The 20,875-nt window shown below is 41.0% G+C and overlaps 2 protein-coding genes across 3 annotated transcripts; both read right to left on the bottom strand.

Moving 5' to 3' along the window:
* Positions 1 to 817: 817 nt before the first annotated feature.
* Positions 818 to 7,383, bottom strand: LOC311506424 (vascular cell adhesion protein 1-like). 2 transcript variants are annotated; one of them, XM_084570374.1, is made up of 5 exons: positions 6,997 to 7,383; positions 4,560 to 4,835; positions 4,140 to 4,463; positions 3,784 to 4,038; positions 818 to 3,524 (listed from the first exon to the last, which is right to left on the bottom strand). In XM_084570374.1, the coding sequence occupies exons 1-5, from the start codon at positions 7,034 to 7,036 to the stop codon at positions 3,367 to 3,369; spliced, it is 1,053 nt and encodes a 350-aa protein (XP_084426500.1). In that variant the 5' UTR covers positions 7,037 to 7,383; the 3' UTR covers positions 818 to 3,366. The 2 variants fall into 2 exon arrangements, with proteins under 2 accessions (XP_084426500.1, XP_084426499.1); XM_084570373.1 differs by lacking the exon at positions 818 to 3,524 and having other exon boundaries at positions 3,555 to 4,038.
* An 807-nt stretch (positions 7,384 to 8,190) lies between these two features.
* On the bottom strand, positions 8,191 to 20,667 carry LOC311506658 (vascular cell adhesion protein 1-like). Its single transcript, XM_084570705.1, has 10 exons — positions 20,546 to 20,667; positions 17,594 to 17,863; positions 17,189 to 17,512; positions 14,794 to 15,021; positions 14,435 to 14,698; positions 12,341 to 12,604; positions 12,097 to 12,246; positions 10,714 to 10,905; positions 10,295 to 10,531; positions 8,191 to 9,405 (listed from the first exon to the last, which is right to left on the bottom strand). Exons 1-10 carry the CDS (start codon positions 20,601 to 20,603, stop codon positions 9,203 to 9,205), a joined length of 2,190 nt encoding a protein of 729 aa, XP_084426831.1. The 5' UTR covers positions 20,604 to 20,667; the 3' UTR covers positions 8,191 to 9,202.
* Positions 20,668 to 20,875: the final 208 nt, after the last annotated feature.

The raw sequence follows: 20,875 nt of genomic DNA on the forward strand, positions 1-20,875 counted from the left end.
CAAAGCCCACCACAACCCTGGAGGGCTTCAGGATTAGGGAGCAACTTTCACCTGACACTAAGACACACAGCAGTACTCATCATCATCACTGTCTTTACAGTCTCTGGTTATCACCTGTCACTTACATATATCCTACATAACAGCCTATGCAGGATATTATGTAACCCTGTTTCGACACAAGTCAAAAGTAATACATGTGAAATGGTGCGAAACATTTTTAAGAATAAGTTCCCTTTATATATGACTTTGCCTACACTTTATTTTTGCTGCACAGACGTCCAACAGTCAAGTCCAGCATTTATTGTTTCAGTGGCAGCCCATCATAACTTGCACTTGCAGATTTGCCTAAAGCGTAGCCATGAACCAAACAAGTTTTAATTTAGACCTTAAAAGGAAAACATGCTGCAGACAGCATCTTACCTGAACTTAACAGGCAAAACACAAGAATCCATCTCAGAAAGTTGTTTCCCATGTTATTTCCTGCACTGACTTCTGCACTCGATTAAGGCGGCGAAAGGCAGAAAATTCCAACTTCAACAGCCTTGGCAACTCTGCAGGGAACTATGGTGGAACAAAACATAGTTCCCTCCCAGCTGACTTTGGGGGTGGCGGGTGAAAGAGAAAGAGGGAAATTTAACAGGTGGCAGGCCTCTGAATAACACAAGCTCGGTGCTTTGTACTGCTCTCAAAGTATAGGGCTACTAGACTGATGCAAATGTCTAATAATAAAAGACAAAGCACAAAAATACCATGAGATAAATACATCTTTTTAATTAATATTCAATAAAGCGTTTAGACTTAGTAAATGATCATATAAAAAAGATTAAACCATAGAATTACATCTGTAGCCCAACTCGAACTTTCCTTTTTTTCCCTGTAACTTCTAAACCATGTCTGAACAATCTCCTGGAAACTGGAGATAAGACCGCAGACATCTGAACTACATTTATCACATCATGTTGAGACGAGTTGGTACTTGTGTGGCTATTCTATGCAATCTGACCATTAACTTGAGCCCTTGTTTTTGCATCGAATCATGACTGGCTGAGAAGAAAAGCTTGTTTTTAGTTCCTCTCGTGTGCTTGTCTCCTACTGGTTCTGGCCTCCATGCTTTGTGAAATCCCAGCAGGCAGGAGTATTGGTCTTGTGCAGGATGGAGCTTCTAGGACTCCCACTGTGACCAGAATTCTACACAGCGTTTCAGCTAGCTCTGACTGCAAGACAAGTGCGAGTGAGCAAGTAATCTGACACTTTTTGGTATATTTATGGACAGCGCAGCTGGGAATGCACAGATTACAGTATGCTCACTTCTCCTGCAGCTTCGTATATGCGACTCCTTCTGCATGTCTTTGAGAATCATGCACTAATAAGAACGTTTTTTAACTCCAGGACTAACTGAACAATACCCACTCTGCCAGGTTGTTATGGCAACACACTAAGAGCATACACAAACAGTGCTTTCTGTGGGAAAATGAACTTAAGAACACAGTTTTAGAAGAAAAATAGTTTATATAGGCAAGGCAGAACAGCACTTGTTTACACTCACTTTCTTAGCACTGACAATGTAAACCAGACTGAAAGAGACGCAGAGAAAGACAGAGGTCCTAGGGATTGACAAAAGGCAGCAGGGTTTGACTTTGCCTCAATCAGTATTCTGCCTCAGGAAGTCACAGACAGAGAAGCTGGCCTCATCGAAACAATTGATGCATACATATGCATGAGCTGCACGTATGCATGGGCCGTGCATTAACATTTAGCTATAATCCCTTTAAAATGACTTCTCCCACTCCAGCTGTCCCTTTTTCTCCCCAATTAATTCAACTGACATACGAACAAATATACACTTTTTGAGAATATTTCACTGGCACCTTCTGTATCTAATACAGGATTTTGTGTTTACATTCAAGTATAGGCCTGATAAGGCAAATCATTACATATCAGAAAAAAGGCATGGTCACTATATTTAGAGCAAAACTCAATTATGGCTAAAGGTTTGGTTGCCATTATTATTATTTTTTTAAAAATATTCTGTTGGTAAATCATCAGTGAAATGGCATCATCACTCTATTCAGTGCAAGTCAACATTCAAAAGGCTGTACCAGTGCGTACAAAAATCACAAATACATTTCACAGAACCTGAACAAACGCACCTAAAATCATCAAAACTTTGTGTATTTTAGTATTCAACATACTATTAGCTGGTCAAAATAAATAGACAAAAACTCAAAATTTGGCTTATTTGGCCATGTGGGGTTAAAGCTGGTGTATTTCTTGTAGAATTAAAAAAAAAAAAAAAGGACATGTAACAAAACTATAATGCAAGCAATAAAGCAACAACGGCTATTGAGCCATCTTCTATGACTTATTATCATGAACGTAAATTCGGTTCCACAAGAGTGCAGCATAGCCTGAGAAAAATTTTACACCCAAAGCATTAACTGTTTGACTGCTGGAAAAACCCACTGTTCTGACCTATTATGGCCCGGATATACGGTTGTTAATAAGGCACTGCCCTTCCAGGTGTTGTTTAGTTTTCCTCATAGAATCTATAATCTTCATCTTTTGCTCAGATTAATATGTGGCTCTTTTCCATGCCACTAACTTTGCCTTGTACCGGGACAAATAGCAGACAGTGGGTTTGCCTGAGGTTTTTTGTTTTGCTCCAAACATGATAATTGTTACATAAAAGCTGCTCGGATCAAACCGTACAGTAAGTGCGCAAGCCAAAAAACCAAAACAGTGAGCTGGAAGAAGCATTCAGTACTGCTGATCGTGTTAATGCCCCTGCGTTCAGTGTGTTTACATGCACCTTGGCAACCAGTCGGCCTTCGACATGTGCGAGTGAGCAGGACAAAGACTTTGGAAGGGGAAAGTACCAGTTTAACAGCAGAGTGTTTGCACAAGTTTACACTCTGCAACAATGAAGCATCTGCAACACGACGTACCAATGTTGAACTAAAACTGAAACAGAATGCAGCTGTGAGGGGGATGATGACCGAAAAGGGGCAGGGAGCAGTAGCACTTCACCATTTAAAATGAAGTGAGTCATGCTTCTAAGAAAGGGTGATGTCTGGGGACTGGTTTTAACACTGACCTGCTGCACGTACACTGTCACTGCAGCGCATTTAAACACACTCTCTGGACTGTAAAAGTGGGTTCTGTTAATATAACAATATTAATCAGCAGAACTTCATGAAGATTGAGATTATTTTGCATTCATTATTAAAACTGCAGAAGCCAAGCATGAGCAGAAGTACACCAACTGAGCATGCAGAACAGTCAATGCCCCTCAGCCTTTAAGAGACATGTACGTGACATGTTTCTCCAAACACCAAAGAAGAAAAAATTGGGTTTAAAAATTCAGCCTCATACAGGTCCGGATGAGGTAGGTTGTCCTCTGATATAGCTGCCTTTGTTGCAAGAAAACGTGCCGTCAGGTGTCACAGTAGCAAGACCTACGGCAACGATGACGGCTGCCAAGCACAGACCTACTCCAAGTATGGCACCCATGGTTGTTCGATCCCCTGTGGGAGATGGGAATTTTTGTTACATTCTCTCTCTCTCAGCTCAACTCGTCAGACCTTCCTGCAAGGTTTCTTTTCTGTTTGTGATAGACCACACATCCCAAAATAAAGACTAAAACAAAGAACACAGTAATTAAAATTCCAGCAGTGGTCCCAGGGTGACTACCTAGTGGAGAACAACAGCATGAAAAATGACTGACAATAAGATGAGAACAAGATAAAAAAAAAATATGGAATGAGCTTAGTAACAGTATCTTACTTGGACCTTCGGCGACGGTGAAATATTTGACGTTACTGCCGTGTTTATTATAGGCCGTGCAGGAGTAGATCCCCGGAAGCGGAAAGGACGGGATCGCGATTGCCTGATTCCCATTTTGAGCCTCTTGCACCTCTGGTGGGAATTCCCACTTGTACTGCGGCATTGGGTTTCCTGTAGCTGAGCAATTAAAAGTAATTTTCTTGCGACCCTCAAGTTCCATCGTCTCATTTGCAGGCGCGGCGAAGACTGGTGGGTCTGTGTAAAATTGAAATACAGACAGAAAAACTACATATACAACCGGAGCGCAGCAGGACGTATACAAAATATAACAAATTAAGAAAGTGTGGAAAACTCACAGAGTACAGTCATCTGATATCGCTGGGACTGCATTGTGGAAGGATTTTGTTCTGGTGGCCACAAGTTTAGCTTTGCTTCACACCAGATTTGAGTGTCGTCATCATTTCCACTGGCAATTAGGTTGAAGACAGACGACATGTTGACCAAAGAGAGAGTTTTGATCTCATTAAATGCCTCAGTATAACATATCTCGTTTCCTTTGTACCAGTTCACTAAGAGGCTCTTTGCTGGTGCGACATTAACAACTTCACACCGCATGGCATACTGCCGGCCCGCGATCATGTCACCTGAGGGCTGAGACATGGACACGCTGTCTGGCTTTCCTGGAACAACAACAAAAGTGTAGTAAATCATGATTTCAATGACATTTGAGTGACAAAAAACTACAAACTGTCAGAAACAAATTGTGGACTACTTACTGTAGACAGTGACTGGTAGGTTTTGTGTACACTGCTCTCCGTCGAGGAGATTGACAAAACAAACTGGTTCTATGACCCAGTCTTTCACAGGGTCTATCTTAAGGGTAACAAGCGAGACCCCTTTTTGAAGGTCTACTCCTCCATATTGTGACTCCCAGCCCAATCCCTCCGTCTGGTCAGATGGAAAACTGCAATTGGATGAGAAGGAGTCTCCGTATCTCACCACTATTCTGTCAGGAGTCAACTTAATTGGACAGGAGGCACTCACAGGCTTTCCTAGAGGGATACAAAGATTTAGGTAGGTAGTGTTTTACACATGGACTGTATATAAACATGGACAATGCGCCCCCACTTCCTTGCATTTGTCAAAGTGACGCTAGAATTCTAGGGATATGGGTGTGGTGACATCTTGCAAGTTTAGAGCCGTAGTCTGCGCAATACTGTCTGAGAGTAGAACCGCGTTATCGATGACCTGCCCACAGTTCTTCTAGACTCACTCTACCTCCACCAGTTACAAAGAAATGTTGGATTATACACTGCACTGATTTATATATTTATTTTTTCCTACACTCACATTCCTATAGTACCGCTTCACGGAGCCTTTGGCATGGCAACTACTAGTCTTTAAGATAACGCTAAAATGACAGAAATCATCCTTGAAAGTTTTTTTATTCGACATGTACTTTAGTGTCTTAGTTTGGCCCAAGTCCCACCCGCTCACATGGAGGAGGTGGAGCGTATGACCTATACTGCAGCCAGCCACCAGGGGGAGCTCTACTCGCACTTTTGAGGAGCTGTTCCTCATCGATCTTTAAAAAACAGTCTTATACGCAACAAGGGACAAATCTGATGTTCAAGATTTAACAAGTAGCCTATATAAATTACCTGATAGTAACAAGAAAAGAATACATAATAATGTGTATGTTTTTTCTTATTCCCAACGTTATGACGGTGGGCATGACGTTGCTGCACGCAGCAAAGCAAGCATTTATGCCTCAGTTAAGCTCATCATTACAGTGTTGTTCTAACTCACACACATGCACAACGATAAGTAAATTAATAACTCAGTTTGTACTTGTTTTAAATAGATGATTCATGAAGTGTCTGAACGATTATTTTTATTATTATTCAGTGCAGAAGAATGCAAATGTGCTATAGATTGATGTCTCAACTCAGGGTTTGTTATCCGGCTATTTGCATATAGGGTATGACTTTCCTGCCTACAATATGTAAATATGTAGGCATGAAAATATGTATAATTTTCTAAAACACACTCATTTTCACTAGTGTACCGAATAAGCTGGCAAGTGAGTGTGTGCATGACATGTATATATATATAGAACATCTTTTTTCATTAAAAAAAATAGCATCTCTATTGCATGTTACTTTTACCAATATTAGAAGCGTGGGAATGGAAAGTATTGTGGGCTGAGCAAGGGAGGTGCATGTAGCACATTGTTGAGCACATTTCACAGGTCATGCAATAGCTGAGAAGGAATGTGTGATCTGTGTAATGTCCCCTGTGCACCGTGTTTTGTTTCTAGCAAGGCCCTGTGAGCACTCTAAACTATAACAGATTTGATTATGTATATATATATATATATATATATATATATATATATATATATATATATATATATATATATGGAGAGAGAGAGAGAGAGAGAGAGAGAGAGAGAGAGAGAGAGAGAGAGTCATATCTTTCAGCTAAACTTTGTGGATGATCTGCCCAAAGATGTGAGAGAGAGTAAGGCAGACATAAATACACTGATCAGGCATAACATTATGACCACCCACCTAATATTGTGTTGGTCCCCCTTTTACAGAATGTTGTTAGTGGGGGCCTTTGGGTCCTGTGTGCTGAGGGGAGGGGCATCTGTGGATCTGGTTGTTCCAGTGCATCCCACAGATACTTGATCATTTTGGGATCTAGTGAAATTGGATCGCCTTGTGCTGTTCTTCATGTTTTTCCTAAACTGTTTTTGTGTGTGTGCCTGTGTCAGGCTGCATCCGGCTGGGGATGGCTGCTGCCATCGAGGAGTGCCATTGCTATGGGGTGTGGGTGCCTGGTCTGGTCTAAGTGGGTGGTACATGTCTAAGTAACTACCACACGAATGGCAGGTCCAAAAGTTTTTCAGCAGAACATTGGATTAACTCAAGATGGTCAATGGTATTTACTTCTCCTGTCATAATGTTCTCCGGTCATAATGTTTTGGCTGATCGGTGAAAGTGAAAGTCCAGCAAACAACAACCTTAACAAGCTGCCTCAAAACAGTCATGTTAAATTGTGACCCATGTAGAGGGAACACAAACAGTCCTGGGATAATCGAATCAAGTCAAACAATGGGCGTGTGCTCAATCGAAAAGTTAACGCTTCTGAAACAATGGAGACGATTAGGTAGGCTAATGTAGTTGAACAGAAACCGGAACGACTTACCTGTGTAGGCGATTAAGCCGCACACTATGAAGAACCACATCGGGTCACCAGCTGTCCAAAACTTTAGTAAACTATAAAACGGGTCCAGCAGCTGGTTCCAACACCGCGTCGTTGATACTGTACCTCCTAGGTGTGTGTTTTCTGTAACCTGTGGACCAGGTCATAGAAAGTACCGAAACAAAGGTAATTGGTGCATTAACGTGCAGCTCGTAAACTCTCGCCGCACCGTAAGGTACACCGCAAGGACCCCTTTCCTTTGAACCAATTACACTTCCTGCACAGAGAATCTTGATGGCCAGTAGGTGTGGCTCATCGACTTATACTGTCGTATGACTGTGTGGGTTAAAGGAATAGTCCAGCACAGCGGCCAGCTGACCCGACTTAGTACTACCTTGCGCGAAGTCACTGTACTTTCCGATAGCGTGGGAAGGCGTCCACCTCGAGGGACCTGCAGGATGAAGTTACAGCTCCCTCCTGAGGAGAAGGGCCAACAAAACTCCAAGGATCTGCCCGCCATTTTTATTTTTATTTTTATTTTTTCAGCTAAATTGACCCCAGCCCCAGGACAATTTTTATGGATTTCCACAGATATGTCCCCGAAAGATCATATATATATATATATATATATATATTATATATGTTTTTTGGGGTTTTTTTCAGTTTACACATGACAATGACCAAAGACAAAATTCCTGAATATTTGTGTTGTTGTTTTTGTAAATTACAGGGACAACTTAAAACACACACATTCTCAGCTTGATTCAATTCAGTTTAATTCAAGTTTATTTCTATAGTGTCAATAATTCTTAAATAATAATAATAATTCTTGAGGAATTCTTAAATTCCTCAAACAATTCAACTGCATGGCTATTTTGCACTTTTCATTCTTTTTATTTAGCTCTTTACTTTTACTACACTTTTGCAGCGTAGTTTCATGAAGTTTCCAGTTCTTATGCTCTAAAAAATGTCTAAGGTGGGATAGTCGAGGCTTTACAGCACGAACACAACACTTTGTCAAGGAAACTGACTCAGTCGTGACAACTTCATGCTCACTAACTAAAGCTTAAAGCGTCTGTATTTTTATCTGATTACACAATATCTTGTCAGTTTTTGTTTTTTTCATCTTGAGTCAACTTTTGACTTCAACTAAAACCTCAGATTTTTGTGAACTGTAATCTGCAGTGGTAGGAGTTGTTACCTGCTGCTAGGTCTTAACTGGATTATATTTAATGACAAAGCAGTCAGTTTGAAAAGCCAAGCATTTTAATAATAAAATACAGTTTTACATCAGTCACGAATATTTACAGCAGTAGTCACAAATGCACTATGGTCCAAATCCCTTATCTGGCAGAAAGGACTTGAACTCCATTAAGTCTTCCACCATTTGCAACATTTACACAATTGAGTGCAGTCCATTTACAAACAAAATGGTTCAATCTTGAGTGTTTCCCACAAATAAATATCAAGTTTTGTATTTACAATAAAATGTTCTCCTGGATATGCAGTTTAAATAGGCATTAGGCTATAACGCCTGCAGTCACTTATACGAAAGCTACACAACTGTGGAACAAGATAATTTGTCCCATAAAGCCAGAGCCGGGCACAGTATGGCCAGGCAAAGAGAAGGATACAAACTCAAAAGAAAGTGCAGAGTGGCTTACTCAATAAATGGTGTGGGCGAGCAAATCGTGTATTCAGTGTCACACCCTCTAAAACGTGAACATGCTATTAAAAGAAAAATGTATTTCCTGCTGCGTTGACAGTGTGAACACTGAAAGGAACCACAGCAGCCTCTGGCTCAGAAAACATGTGGTTTGTAAACTATTAAGTTTGCAGAATCCTATTTTAAAACAATCAAACATTAGTGACACCAACAGTCATCGCATTAGATTCCCTTTGTGCTCATGTAACAATAAAAAAAACTTTTCCCCTTTAAGTGAGAGCAAAATTTTGAGTCCTTGCTCCCTTTAGTAGATACAAAACTGTACATCTCAAGCCACGGTTAATTGCATAACCTCACTGAATATATATGATAACTGATGCAAGGATAACAGAGTATGTGACGTTTGGAGGCGGAGAAGAGATTTTCAAACTGTCCAGTGTGAGCCCGCTGTCTGAGTGATTTTAAATAAACTGTCGATGGCAGAGAGATGCACCTCATTCAGAGTGGTCAGCTATAAATTCTGTGCTATCGGCAGTTGTTCGGCTAAGGCAGTTTGCTCATGGGGAACTGCACTTCCCAGCCGTTGTGAGCCACGTTGCCATTTTGAGTGCCGAAATTGGGGTTTTTCAAGCTGTAGCGGCGCATCTTGGTGTTCTTGTAGTAGACTGAGTAGATGCAGAGGAAGATGATGGAGATGGCCACCACCGTGACTGCTACAAAACCAGCGATGAGGGGAAGGTAGTCCTCTGGAAGTCAAACGAGAAGCATATTAAAGGTTAAGATTATGAAACGAATCCCTTTGGAATACAAGTGTCTCAATTTCTGCATAAGAGCAAAAAGTATTTTAGTAGAAACACAATACTAACACTGGGCTGGGGCTCTGTTTGTGATGAAAACACAGTAAATTCTTCATGGTTTCCAAGATACACCAATATTCATTTAAGATTCTGCTTCATGTTGACACAACTGTATCACATTAGTTCTGCAGATGTCCCCCTCGCGAATCTCCCGTTTTACCTCATTCATTCAACATGTTCTATGGGATTATGCTGGACATTAAAAGATTGTATCCATGAAGGGATGCGAATGCTTAGCAACAAGCCTCAAAATACGTTCAAACAATGAGAAATTGTTGTGCAAAGCCTGCCAAGAAAACATTCCCCAATCCTTCAAGCAGATATATATATATAGCGCAAGATTTGAGATGCTTTTCAGCTAAGCACAGTGGTTTTGAGTCACCATAGCCTTTCTGTCACCTTGTTCCCATCTGCTAGCTTTCCTATGATCTCTCTTATCAGCGGGTCATTTTGTTCAGCAGTTGCTCACCAGATGGTTTTTGATATCCATACCAATCCGACTAAACTCTAGAAATTATTGATGGAAAAGATCCCTGAGAGAAGCAGCTGAAACAGTCAAAACTGCAGACGTAGCACTGTTGTTGCTAAGATCAAATTTTTCTGAGGTGAACATTAATTAAAGCTCTTTAGAGTTGACTGGATATTTGCAAAAATAAGAGTGTTCCTAACTAAGGGAGTATTTCATGACTTCCAAACCTTTGTCACAGATCTGGTTTCCCTTAAGAAATGTATTTTTGTAAAAAAAAGACACACTTCCTCCAGGGAGAATATACGTCACCTTTTAAAATCACTTGAACCTCATGTGATGTGAAGCCAACGGTATTATTAGCAGTGCAGTTGTAGACGCCTGCTTCAGTCACAGTGAGTTTGCCTTCAGGCTCGTGACGCCCTTTGTCTGAGATCCACCGGATTTCTGGAGGCGGGTGGCCGTCGGCTTCACAGACAAGCTCCTCAGGATAACCTCTGAAAACTGGGATTTCCTTCCCAAGCTTTGAGGTGTTAATAACGGGTGGATCTGTGGAGACAAATATGTGTATAGGACAGTGTGAGGACAAAGTGTAAGCAGACTGTGCACGTTCAAAACACTGTGTGGAGTTGTGATGTTGCTCACTGCAATGATGTGACGAGATGTCCATCATCACAGATCGCAATACCATAACCAGGACTACTAAGCAATAACTGTGAACGTGATCTTACATGAGACAGTGATGTTGAATGGGCTTGAGACGCTTGCAAAATTCTGCAGTGGCAGGTTCAACCGAGCCTCACACACAAACTCTTTTCCGCTGTCCGACCTGTTCAGAGAGATTTCAATGGTGGACGACACATTCACCGGGGATGTGATGTTGCAGCTAGCGGCGTCTTTACAATCGGTCACGTTCATTGGGCCTGATCGATAAATGGGAAAACACAAGATGAGAAAAAGACAAAACGCTGACTGCACTCACATCATATTGCCCCTTCCATTTTATCAATCAGTGGAAGAGATTATAAGCGTGGGTGATGACAATGATTCTCTGCTTAGTCAAGTATAATATTGTAACTCTCAAGAAACATGACAATTAGGAGCAGATACACAAAGTTTCCACTAATGGTGCTTTTGTTACTGAGCAATATCTGCTTCAAGTAATGGTTACTGACTAAAAACACCTAATTTATAACGACAATGCGGGACTTCTAGGTATAAATTAATGCATTACATTTAAGCTCTTGCCAAATGGGTTTGCACAATGCAGATTAAGCTAATTAAACAATGACTGTTTGCCGAACTGAAGAAGACAGCAACAAACACAGAGTAGCCTACAATAATCTGGAGCATAGAGGAGTTTACGGTGGAAAAACACGAGTTAAGGATGTAGTTTGTTTTTTTTATTCACTCGGTGTCCTGTGTAGCATCCTATAAAATAAGGCTGGGTATCACTACCGATTTGAATTGGAATTTTTATTTTTTTTAATTTTTTTTAAACCTAGCCCTTCCGCAAAAGTTTGACAATTAAAACTGGGAGACTCATGTTGGAGTTGAAGTGTAACTGTTTATGAACAGTTACTTTTACTGAAATCTCTGCAAGGCAGAAAAGACCGGAGAATGAGTAGATGGCTTGTAGGAGGCTGGGCCACTGAAAGCCGTGGACAGGGAAATGTATTTTGAACCAATCACAGCTGTTGCCGTCTGGCCGCTGTGTAAGGCACGCAACTATGCTATACCAATGACGCACCTACGTCACAGATCAGACGCAAAATCTTAAATCTGATTTTACAAGGTCATGGTCTGTTTAAGTACATTTATTATCAAAAGGTGGAAACAAAAGTTCCACACTATAGCTGTACATTAGTCTGGAAGCCAGACCAGCTTCCCTGCCCACAGACTTTTTGCAGCACAAACGTGAACGTAGCATAAGAGCGATGCATCAGAGCACCGAGGAGTTGAATGTGTTCACAACTAAATGGTTCTGACTGAAACACAACCCATCATGAAATCCAAATGGAGTGTTACCAGACTTCTGTTTTGTTAAGAATTGAGTCTGGATACACCAGGCTACCTTTAATAACATAAAAGGTATGTAAATGAAGGTCCCACACCTTGTTTAACGGTACCATTTCCTCTGCGCCACAGCACAGTCAGATTTTGCACCGGAGCAATGTTGATAATGTCACATTGCAGCTTGATCTCTGCTCCTTCCACTAAGGTTGAGTTATCCAGTATTTGGATGGAGACACTGTCTGGTGTTTCTATAGAGGCAAGTGGTGACAGTGACAAAAGTTAGAAAACTGTGAAGAAACACTTAAAGTTGATGACTGTGCAAAAATGCTTAAGAATGCTTACTGTAGAGAGTGAAATTTAAAACTTTATGGCACGTTTTGTTTCCGGAAAACTTTGCAACACAAGCAGGCCTCCGGTCCCAGTCCTCAGAAGTATTAGCAAACCAGCTTGTGTTGTGTATTTTGGTGTCAGGCTGGTGAAGCTGCCAGTACATTTCTTTGAGATTGTTCAAGTCATTGGACTTGCATGTGACTTCCTGCCTCTTGTCTTGGTATCGCATCACAATTGTGTCTGGATTTATTTCAATGGGACATTCCGGCTCGGCACCTATGGTACATGGGGTGGGAGTGGGAGAATTGTTAACATAGTTCAAGTCATACACCCGTTATAACACACAGCACAACTTTTCCACACCCAGAGCTGTGGTGAAACAATGGTGAAAAGCCAAAGGTCTCCTGAAACTCTGGTGGCAACAGGAAAGGGTTCATTAAGGATATACCCCACCCATGAGGAAGTCTGCACTTGCTGCCCACCATTCCTTAGGCTGGATATGACATTTGCATTGTATATTCATTGTATTCTAGCCCAAGTGCTCTTGATAAAAAGTCACAAAACTATTATGGATGAGAGGAGAGCATATTATTCATCCAAGATCACAGTGATTGCACATAATCACACACTCTTTAAAAGAAATGCCACTCAGTTGCCACTTGTATTAACAGTCGACCCCCCTCGTGTAACATGCATATATCTCATTACATTTAGATTTTCCAGTCTACTCACAACATTTTTTTTTTGTGTTTCTTTAAGTTGCAGTCCCACACGCAGCATGAGCAGGACTATTAAACTATTAGCCCCAGCGAGCTATTTCCATGTCGACACCAGAGAAAACATGAAGCCACAAGTGACACAACTACTTACTCGACCCGGTCCCGTTATAAAGCGACAGCAGCACTAAAGTCACAAAGACCGAGAGGAGAGGGAAGGAGCGGAAATCCTCCATTGGAGCAAATAGTGAGAGTTAAGTTTCCAACAGCTTTCGCAACTCTCTTCCTTCGTTGTTGCGCTGGACTTCTACTGAGCAACACTTATGGACGGACGGAATGAGCCTGCGGAGACTGTTTCTGGGAGAAAGCTAGGCTAAGCTAAGCTAACGCAGAGGAAACTTCCCCCACCGACACCGGGAACACACACACACACACACACACACACACGCCTGCAATGTGAACCTTCACTCCCACTAGGTACCAACGGTTAAAGTTGGCAGCCACAGACAAAAGAAATTAAATTAAGTGTATAAAAAAGAAAGAAAGAAACAATAACAATGTAATGTAAGAAACAAAAACAAACTCGTGTTTAATGTAAGGGTAGCAGCAGGTTTTTAAGTGCAAGGTTTTCCTTCAAGTTAGCCTAAATGATGGATAACTGCACAATATAATATGTGCATTGTTTCCCTCTGAAATGTAGTGTAAATATATACAATAGTATGATGTAGTACCTTAACATGTAAAGCGCATTTGATAAAATGGAAAATTGAAATAAAATTATTTTGGTCACCTGGCTGCCAGTTCAACAGCAAATGCAAAATAAATACATAATTAAATAAATAAATAAATAAATATGACAGTGGTTCTGGAGCCCTTCAGCGAGTCACAGAATTAATAAGAATAAAAAGAATATGTGAATAATTCATACATGTGTTCTAGGTTATGGCCAAACAAGTGTTTTGAGAGGTGAGTCTGACCTTTCACCTTTCAGTGCTATTCTTCTCTATTCAGGTTTTGAGTCCAACAGGGCGTTTTGTGCTCAATTTGAAAGAATTAGAAAGGCGTGCCCTAGTCCTGGGGCACTTACTCAAATGAGACAAACAAAAAACTTTTTGATTTGAATGGAAATTTCTCGCATTGGTGACAAGCCATGGTCTGGGGTTTCAAGTACACACTGTTGCATTTAGAGCCAAACGTCAAGGCAGGGAGCCACAGAATTACTCATCGGGGAATGGTTATGATATAAATGATAATCTGGAAGAAAACTGAAAAATCTACTCGAGGTCCTTCATGGGCTCTATCATGTTTCACATAACCTCACAAAAGCATTTTAGATGTTACTTCCTGATTACATGAAAATAATACGTACAGAATGTTTTATTAAACCTACCTATGACAGTGACTCTGACTGTTTTGGAGACACTTCCAGCGTCATTCAAGGCACGGCATGTGTAGCTCCCCATATTGTATGCAGTGGCATTGTGGATCAGCAGATGGGACACTCCGTCTTCGTTTAACTCATCCACATTGTCGGTGCGGTAATAATCCCATGAATATGTCGGCCGTGGGTTGCTCGTGGAAGAGCATTTGAGCCGCAGATCGGAACCAGCGGAGACTTCAGAGTTTTCAAGCTCAACTATCGATGACGGTGGATCTAAAGAACACAATTCAAACTAAGTAAGAGAATATGCCAACACACTTGTATAATATAGCTCAGCCAACTACTCATGTTAAGGTATAAGGACTTACATTTGACAATAATATCCACCGTGAGACTGACACTTGTACGATTGTTTGAAGCTACGATCAAGTACTGTCCCCCATCACTTCTTGTTAGGCGCTCTGGAAGTTTCACCTCCTCATCATCTTTGTACCAGATCACTTCATGTTTAAAATAGCTGTAAACAGTGCAGGTGAGGTTGTGAAGCTCATTTTCTTGTGCAGTGTAAGTGCTTGGACATGTCATCGTTAGCCCAGCTGAAAGTAAAAAGACAGAAACACCACTGAACATCACTTCTACATTACTACTGCACTTATCTCAGTCACTCTGCAGTTTATTTTACTTACAAAACATACTGGCACTTTAAAATGTTAAAGGCACTCTCAAGCTGTACGTGAAAATGGACGAATTAATGACATCCTGACCAGCAGTACAATGTGACTGACACAATCAAATAAACATAAAATGAATCCTAAAATGTCATAAAACTCTGTGGAGTTATATGTAAGATTTTGTTTTGCTAATTTTAGGCAAAAGCACTTGACTTATATTTGAGGTCTGAAAAGCAGACCTTATAAGGTCAACATAATTTACTCACACACTAAACGCTGTATGCTATTGTCATGTCTTCTGTCATGTCTTCTGTCATGTTTTCTGTCATGTCTTCCGTTCTTGGTTTTCGTCATGTCTTTCGTCATGGTTTAGTTTCTGTCATAGTTTCTGTTTAGTTCAGTCATGTTTACAGTCATGTTTAGTGTTTAGGTTTTCTGCTTCCTGTTCTATTTTGTTAAGTTCTGAATTTCCTGTTTTGTTACTCCATGTCTTTTTTCCTTTTGATTAGGTTATTGGTTTCACCTTGTCTCGTTTCTTGATTTGCTTCACCTGTGTCTTGTCACCCCTGCTCCTCGTGTGTGTATATATAGCCCTGCCTTCCCCTTTGTCCCTGTTGCGTCATACTGCTTGTTTTCCATGTTCCATGCCATAGTTCTTGTTCCATGCCATAGTTTCATGCCATGTCTTAGTTTTGTTAGTGTTTTTGGTTTTTGTTTGCTTTTTGGATTTCCTGCCCTGTCAGCAGCACCCTTGGTTTTTGTAAGTTTGTTTCTTTCTTTTGTTAATTAAAACCCTTTTTTTTTCGCCAACTCCTTCCTTTGAAGCCCTGCATCTGGGTCCGAAACTCCATTCCCCGCAACCCCTGTGTGACAGCTATATACACTGCCTGGCCAAAAAAGAGTCACCAGCTGGATTTTAACTAAGCAAATAGGTATAAGCCTCCTATCCTGCATGGGTGATTATCTTTCAGCTGTCAACAAGTTATTTAATTCCAACACATGCAATGAGTAGCTTCTCATTTCTTAAACAACCATGTTGAAAGACACATCCTGTGGTCGTGGGAAAGTTGTTGGTCTGTTTGAGAAGCTTCAAATCATTGGTATGCATCAAGAAGAAAAAACATCTAAGGAGATTGGAGAAACTACTAAAATTGGGTTAAAAACTGTCCAACGCATCATGAAAAACTGGAAGGACAGTGGGGAACCATCGTCCTCCAGGAAGATTTAGTTCCATCTAGTGTTTCATTCATTTTTCACCAAGATCTAGTGTTGATGATGGGAGAGTCTGACCACTGCGCAAAGCCTTCTCCAGCACATCTCAAAGATTCTCAATGGGGTTAAGGCCTGGGGTTAAGGCCTGGACTCTGTGGTGGCTAATCCATGTGTAAAAAGGATGTCTCATGCTCCCTGAACCACTCTTTCACAATTTAAGCCCCATGAATCCTGGCATTGTCATCTTGGAATATGCCATCAGGGAAGAAAAAATCTATGGATGGAATAATCTGGTCATTCAGTATATTCAGGTAGTCGGCTGACCTCATTCTTTGGGCACATAATGTTGCTGAACCTAGACCTAAGCAACTGCAGTAACCCCAGATCATAGCACTGCCCCCACAGGCTTGTACAGTAGGCACTAGGCATGATGGATGCATCACTTCATCTGCCTCTCTTCTTACCCTGATGCGATGGTTCCCCACTATCCTTCCAGTTTTTAATAATGCATTGGACAATTCTTAACCCAATTTTAGTAGTTTCTTCAATCTCCTTAGATGTTTTCTCTGCTTCATGCCAGTGATTTGACCCTCATCAAAAAGACTGACATCTTTTCCATGACCACAGGATGAGAAGCTACTCATTGCCTCAGTTGGGGTTAAATAACTTGTTGCCAGCTGGAAGATAATCACCCATGCAGTAATTATCCAATAGGAGGCTCAGACCTATTTGCTTAGTTAAATCCAGGTGGTGACTTTTTTTTGGCCAGGCAGTGTATATACTATATGCTATGCTGCTATATATACTAACTAAAATAGCAGCAGTTTTCATGGTATACTGAAATGATGAAAGAAAATAATAAGTAAAGTGATATACTTACAGAGAACTGTAATACGATGTTCCTCAGAAGATGTATTAAGTTGTGGCCCCTCTGGCCTCAGGTCCATATGTGCCTCACATCTCAATCTGGTCCCATTGTCTTTTTCAGTTGGTGAAAACCTAAACTTAACTAACTGGTTCACAGGGTGCTTATTATCATTATTATTAAAAGCATCTGTATGGATGACTGTGTCTCCATTGTACCACTTCACAGTGAGATTTTGGACTGGTGCTACTCTGGGGATATCGCATGTGAAGGTATATTCTTCATATTCTATCATCGCACCGGAGCTGTTCCGGTGGATGCTGATATTTTCTGGAAACGCTGAAGAAAATGAAGAGATTATCAGACACAATCATGGCATCATTCTTGTCTGTGCACAACATGCTTTAGACAGTAACTTACTGTAAAGAACAACTTTTAAGTCCTTGGAGCATTGGTCTAAACCCGCTGGGTTGATGAAGCAAGTCGGCGGGTCGGCCCATTCTTTTAGACTATCCAAAGACCAGGTTACATTTGTCGTGTTGCTGTCTTGAAGAGGTACGCCTCCATGTGGAGCCTCCCAGCCCATTCCTTCGTGTCTCTCTGTTGCTCTGCACACGGCTGAGACTGGGTCGCCTTCTCGCACCACGACAATGGGGGGGCTCAACTCAATGGGACAGGAAGCATGGACACCTATAGCATAGTTGAACAATTACCACACTTCATTTTAAAATGAGCTTTTGCTGTCAGTCATTTTATATGCCCTCTGTTTATCAACAGTTAATGAAACTTAGTCGCTGTTCAACCCCAACGATTATGCACGTCTTTGTCTGAACAGTGTCTTTCCATTGTTGTGCATTCCACATAGAGCTCGAGTGCAGTTGCACTTCCTCAGTTCATACTTATTCAACACAAATGAGAGTAGGCTACCCTCTGGCTGTAAAAAAAAAAACAATAGGTAGGCAAAAATTAGACAGACTACAGAAAAACAAATATTTGAATTTAAATCCAAATCCTGACCTAAATCAAAATTTGTTGAACTTTGTTCATTCAACAAATGTCTTCTATTGTTTACCCTCCAGTTTTGACTGAAAGTCCAGTTTTGAGTATTTTTTTAAGCTTAGATGTACCATCTTCCATTTTTAGCTTTCAGTACAAGCGTAAGACATTATTTGATGACAGTTCATTTGTGTAATTTGCAGATAATTGGTTAATGTCAGCCAGCATGTCCATGTGGGGCCCATAAGGGTTAAAGGGGAACTACTGTTTTTTACAACCTGGACCTTATTTCTGGCATAAAATATGATTGTTTACTCACCCATATAACTTTTGTGTAATTTGTATTCCTTTGGGAGATAATTAGATCAGCGTATAGCCATGTAGTGGGTAGAGTAACTGGGGCACCGAAACGCAGCCTCTAAATAACGCATTATCTGCAGCAAAACTCATTCATTTCACCAATATTTTGTTATCGTACGCTAGTGCTATTCCCCGTTGAGTCCGGAGTTAGCTGTTATCACCATCCGGGGTCTGTAGATTGACCTACAGACCCCCTACTCCCACTACATGGATATACGCTGATGGATATACGCTGATCTAATTATGTCCCGAAGGAATACAAATGATCATATTTTATGCCAGAAATAAGGTCCAAATTGTAAAAAACAGTAGTTCCCCTTTAAATTTGGGCTGCTGATAAGCATCCCAAGTGGGTTTGTCTGCAGTTTCCATGGTGGCCTCATCTGTGTTTGCCCATATGGGTTCCAAGTTGGTTCTGATTGGATTTTAGGTGGGGCCCAACTTGGTGAGTTTCACAGGACCCATGTAGGCCAAATATCTTTGCCCACACGGGCACTGAGAAGTATCAGACTAGATCTTAATTAAGACCCAAATAGGCAATGTAATGTACCTGGGACCTACTGAGCCCCCACCTGTGTGACTTTAAGAGGGATCAGACTGGGTTTTAGGTGGGGCCTAATTGGGTGCGTTCTATCAGGCCCATGTAGGCTCCTCCTGTAGGTTCCCACGTGGGCTTGAGGGATTTTAGATTAGATTAGATTCAACTTTATTGTCATTACACATGTACATGTACAGAGCAACGAAATGCAGTTTAGCATCTAACCAGAAGTGCAATAGGCAGTAAGTGCACGTGGCATAAATATTATGGTAAATAAGTATGGTTTTTACAGCATATGGACAATATTTACAGATCAGAACCTATGTACAGGTGAGACCATATATACAGGTTAATGAGCAGGATATACATAATGATTGAATGAGGTACTATGAACATATTATACAGATGGATTTGTTCGTTAAATGTAAGTAGACTATAAACAAGAACTATAGCATAACATAATTTACAATAGAGGAGATGGGCAGATGATAAATTAGGTGATACAAAAACAGATGACGTGAGGAACTTACAGTGCAAAAATAAACAATAAGCAGTAGCTATCTAAGTTAGACTCGTGCAATATTCGGTACATGTTTACCAGTTTACCAGTTTAGACTTAATTAAAGTTCATTTGTACACATGGAGCCCAACTGGGCAAATCATCCAAAGTTGAACCACCTTTGCTTACATGGCCTTGGATTATTAGGTGAGGCTAATAATCCATATTTCAGGTTGGATAGTCATATTTAAAGGGGAACTACGCCTGTTCAGTCACTTTTTCGCTGTTTTGCTGAGAGCCTCCGTTCTCCCTGTAACAAGTCATTTAACCATCACAATATAATAAGGAAAAACAAAATATCGCATAGTTCCTCTTTAAAAAAAAAAAAAAAACATATATATATATTTTGTTTGTTTGTTTTATTTAGTGCTCAGGCATGTTCACGTATGCTGCTAAAGTCCAGGGAAGACTTTTGTGTTTTTTTGGGGGGTGGAGTGCATGAGCGGGATCGGGAAACACACGGGCCGGGGACCGGGAGGGGGAGTGTTGTTATGCATGTTTCCTTACTAAAAGGTTATGAGAAAGACCTCCAGCGTCTGCATCTTCCATAGGAGTCCGCTCTACAAGGCCACGACGCTCGCACAAGCATTAACCAGTGGCTCACTAGCGCCCCCTTCCGCGCGGTCGAACTACTGGCTGCCTCATCTCGTGCTGTTTGAGCGCGGTTTAAAATCAGCTCGACTAAATGTGTTACACACATGCATGAAATATATTAACTACTAGACTATGGACGGTCAGGACATGTGACGAAAGTGTTTATATTGTGAACATTATATGGTGACAGACAGAAACAGAACACAGTCTGTAAGAAATTGGTCAGGAAATATACAGAAAAAAAAAGATCGAAATGACAGACATTTATATTTATATCACAAATACTTTCCCTGACCGCACGTCCCTGAAAGTGAGAGCAGCCTACCTGTGGTGATGAGAAAGAGCCCCATGAAGAGTTGAGCAAATGATGTACTTTCACTCATTTCATTTGTTGACCGTGCTTGATTCGTACAATGTCCCTTTTGTCGTATTTGTCCAGCTTGAGTCGGCTCCTCTTGTGGGGATGTGCTCTCTCGCTCCAGCGTAATCTGAAATGCAAGAAGAGAAGGAGAAACAACAAGTACAGTCTCCCTCTCTCTCTCCCTCTCTCTCCCTCTCTCTCTCTCTCTCTCTGTTACCACTCACCTTTTTTTCTGGACAGTTGGAGGTTTGTGTGCGTGGGTTGTTTCTGCTATTCATGAGTCAGGCGAACGTT

The sequence above is a fragment of the Chelon labrosus genome, assembly GCF_963514085.1.
Source record: "Chelon labrosus genome assembly, chromosome: 21".
Taxonomy (NCBI): domain Eukaryota; kingdom Metazoa; phylum Chordata; class Actinopteri; order Mugiliformes; family Mugilidae; genus Chelon; species Chelon labrosus.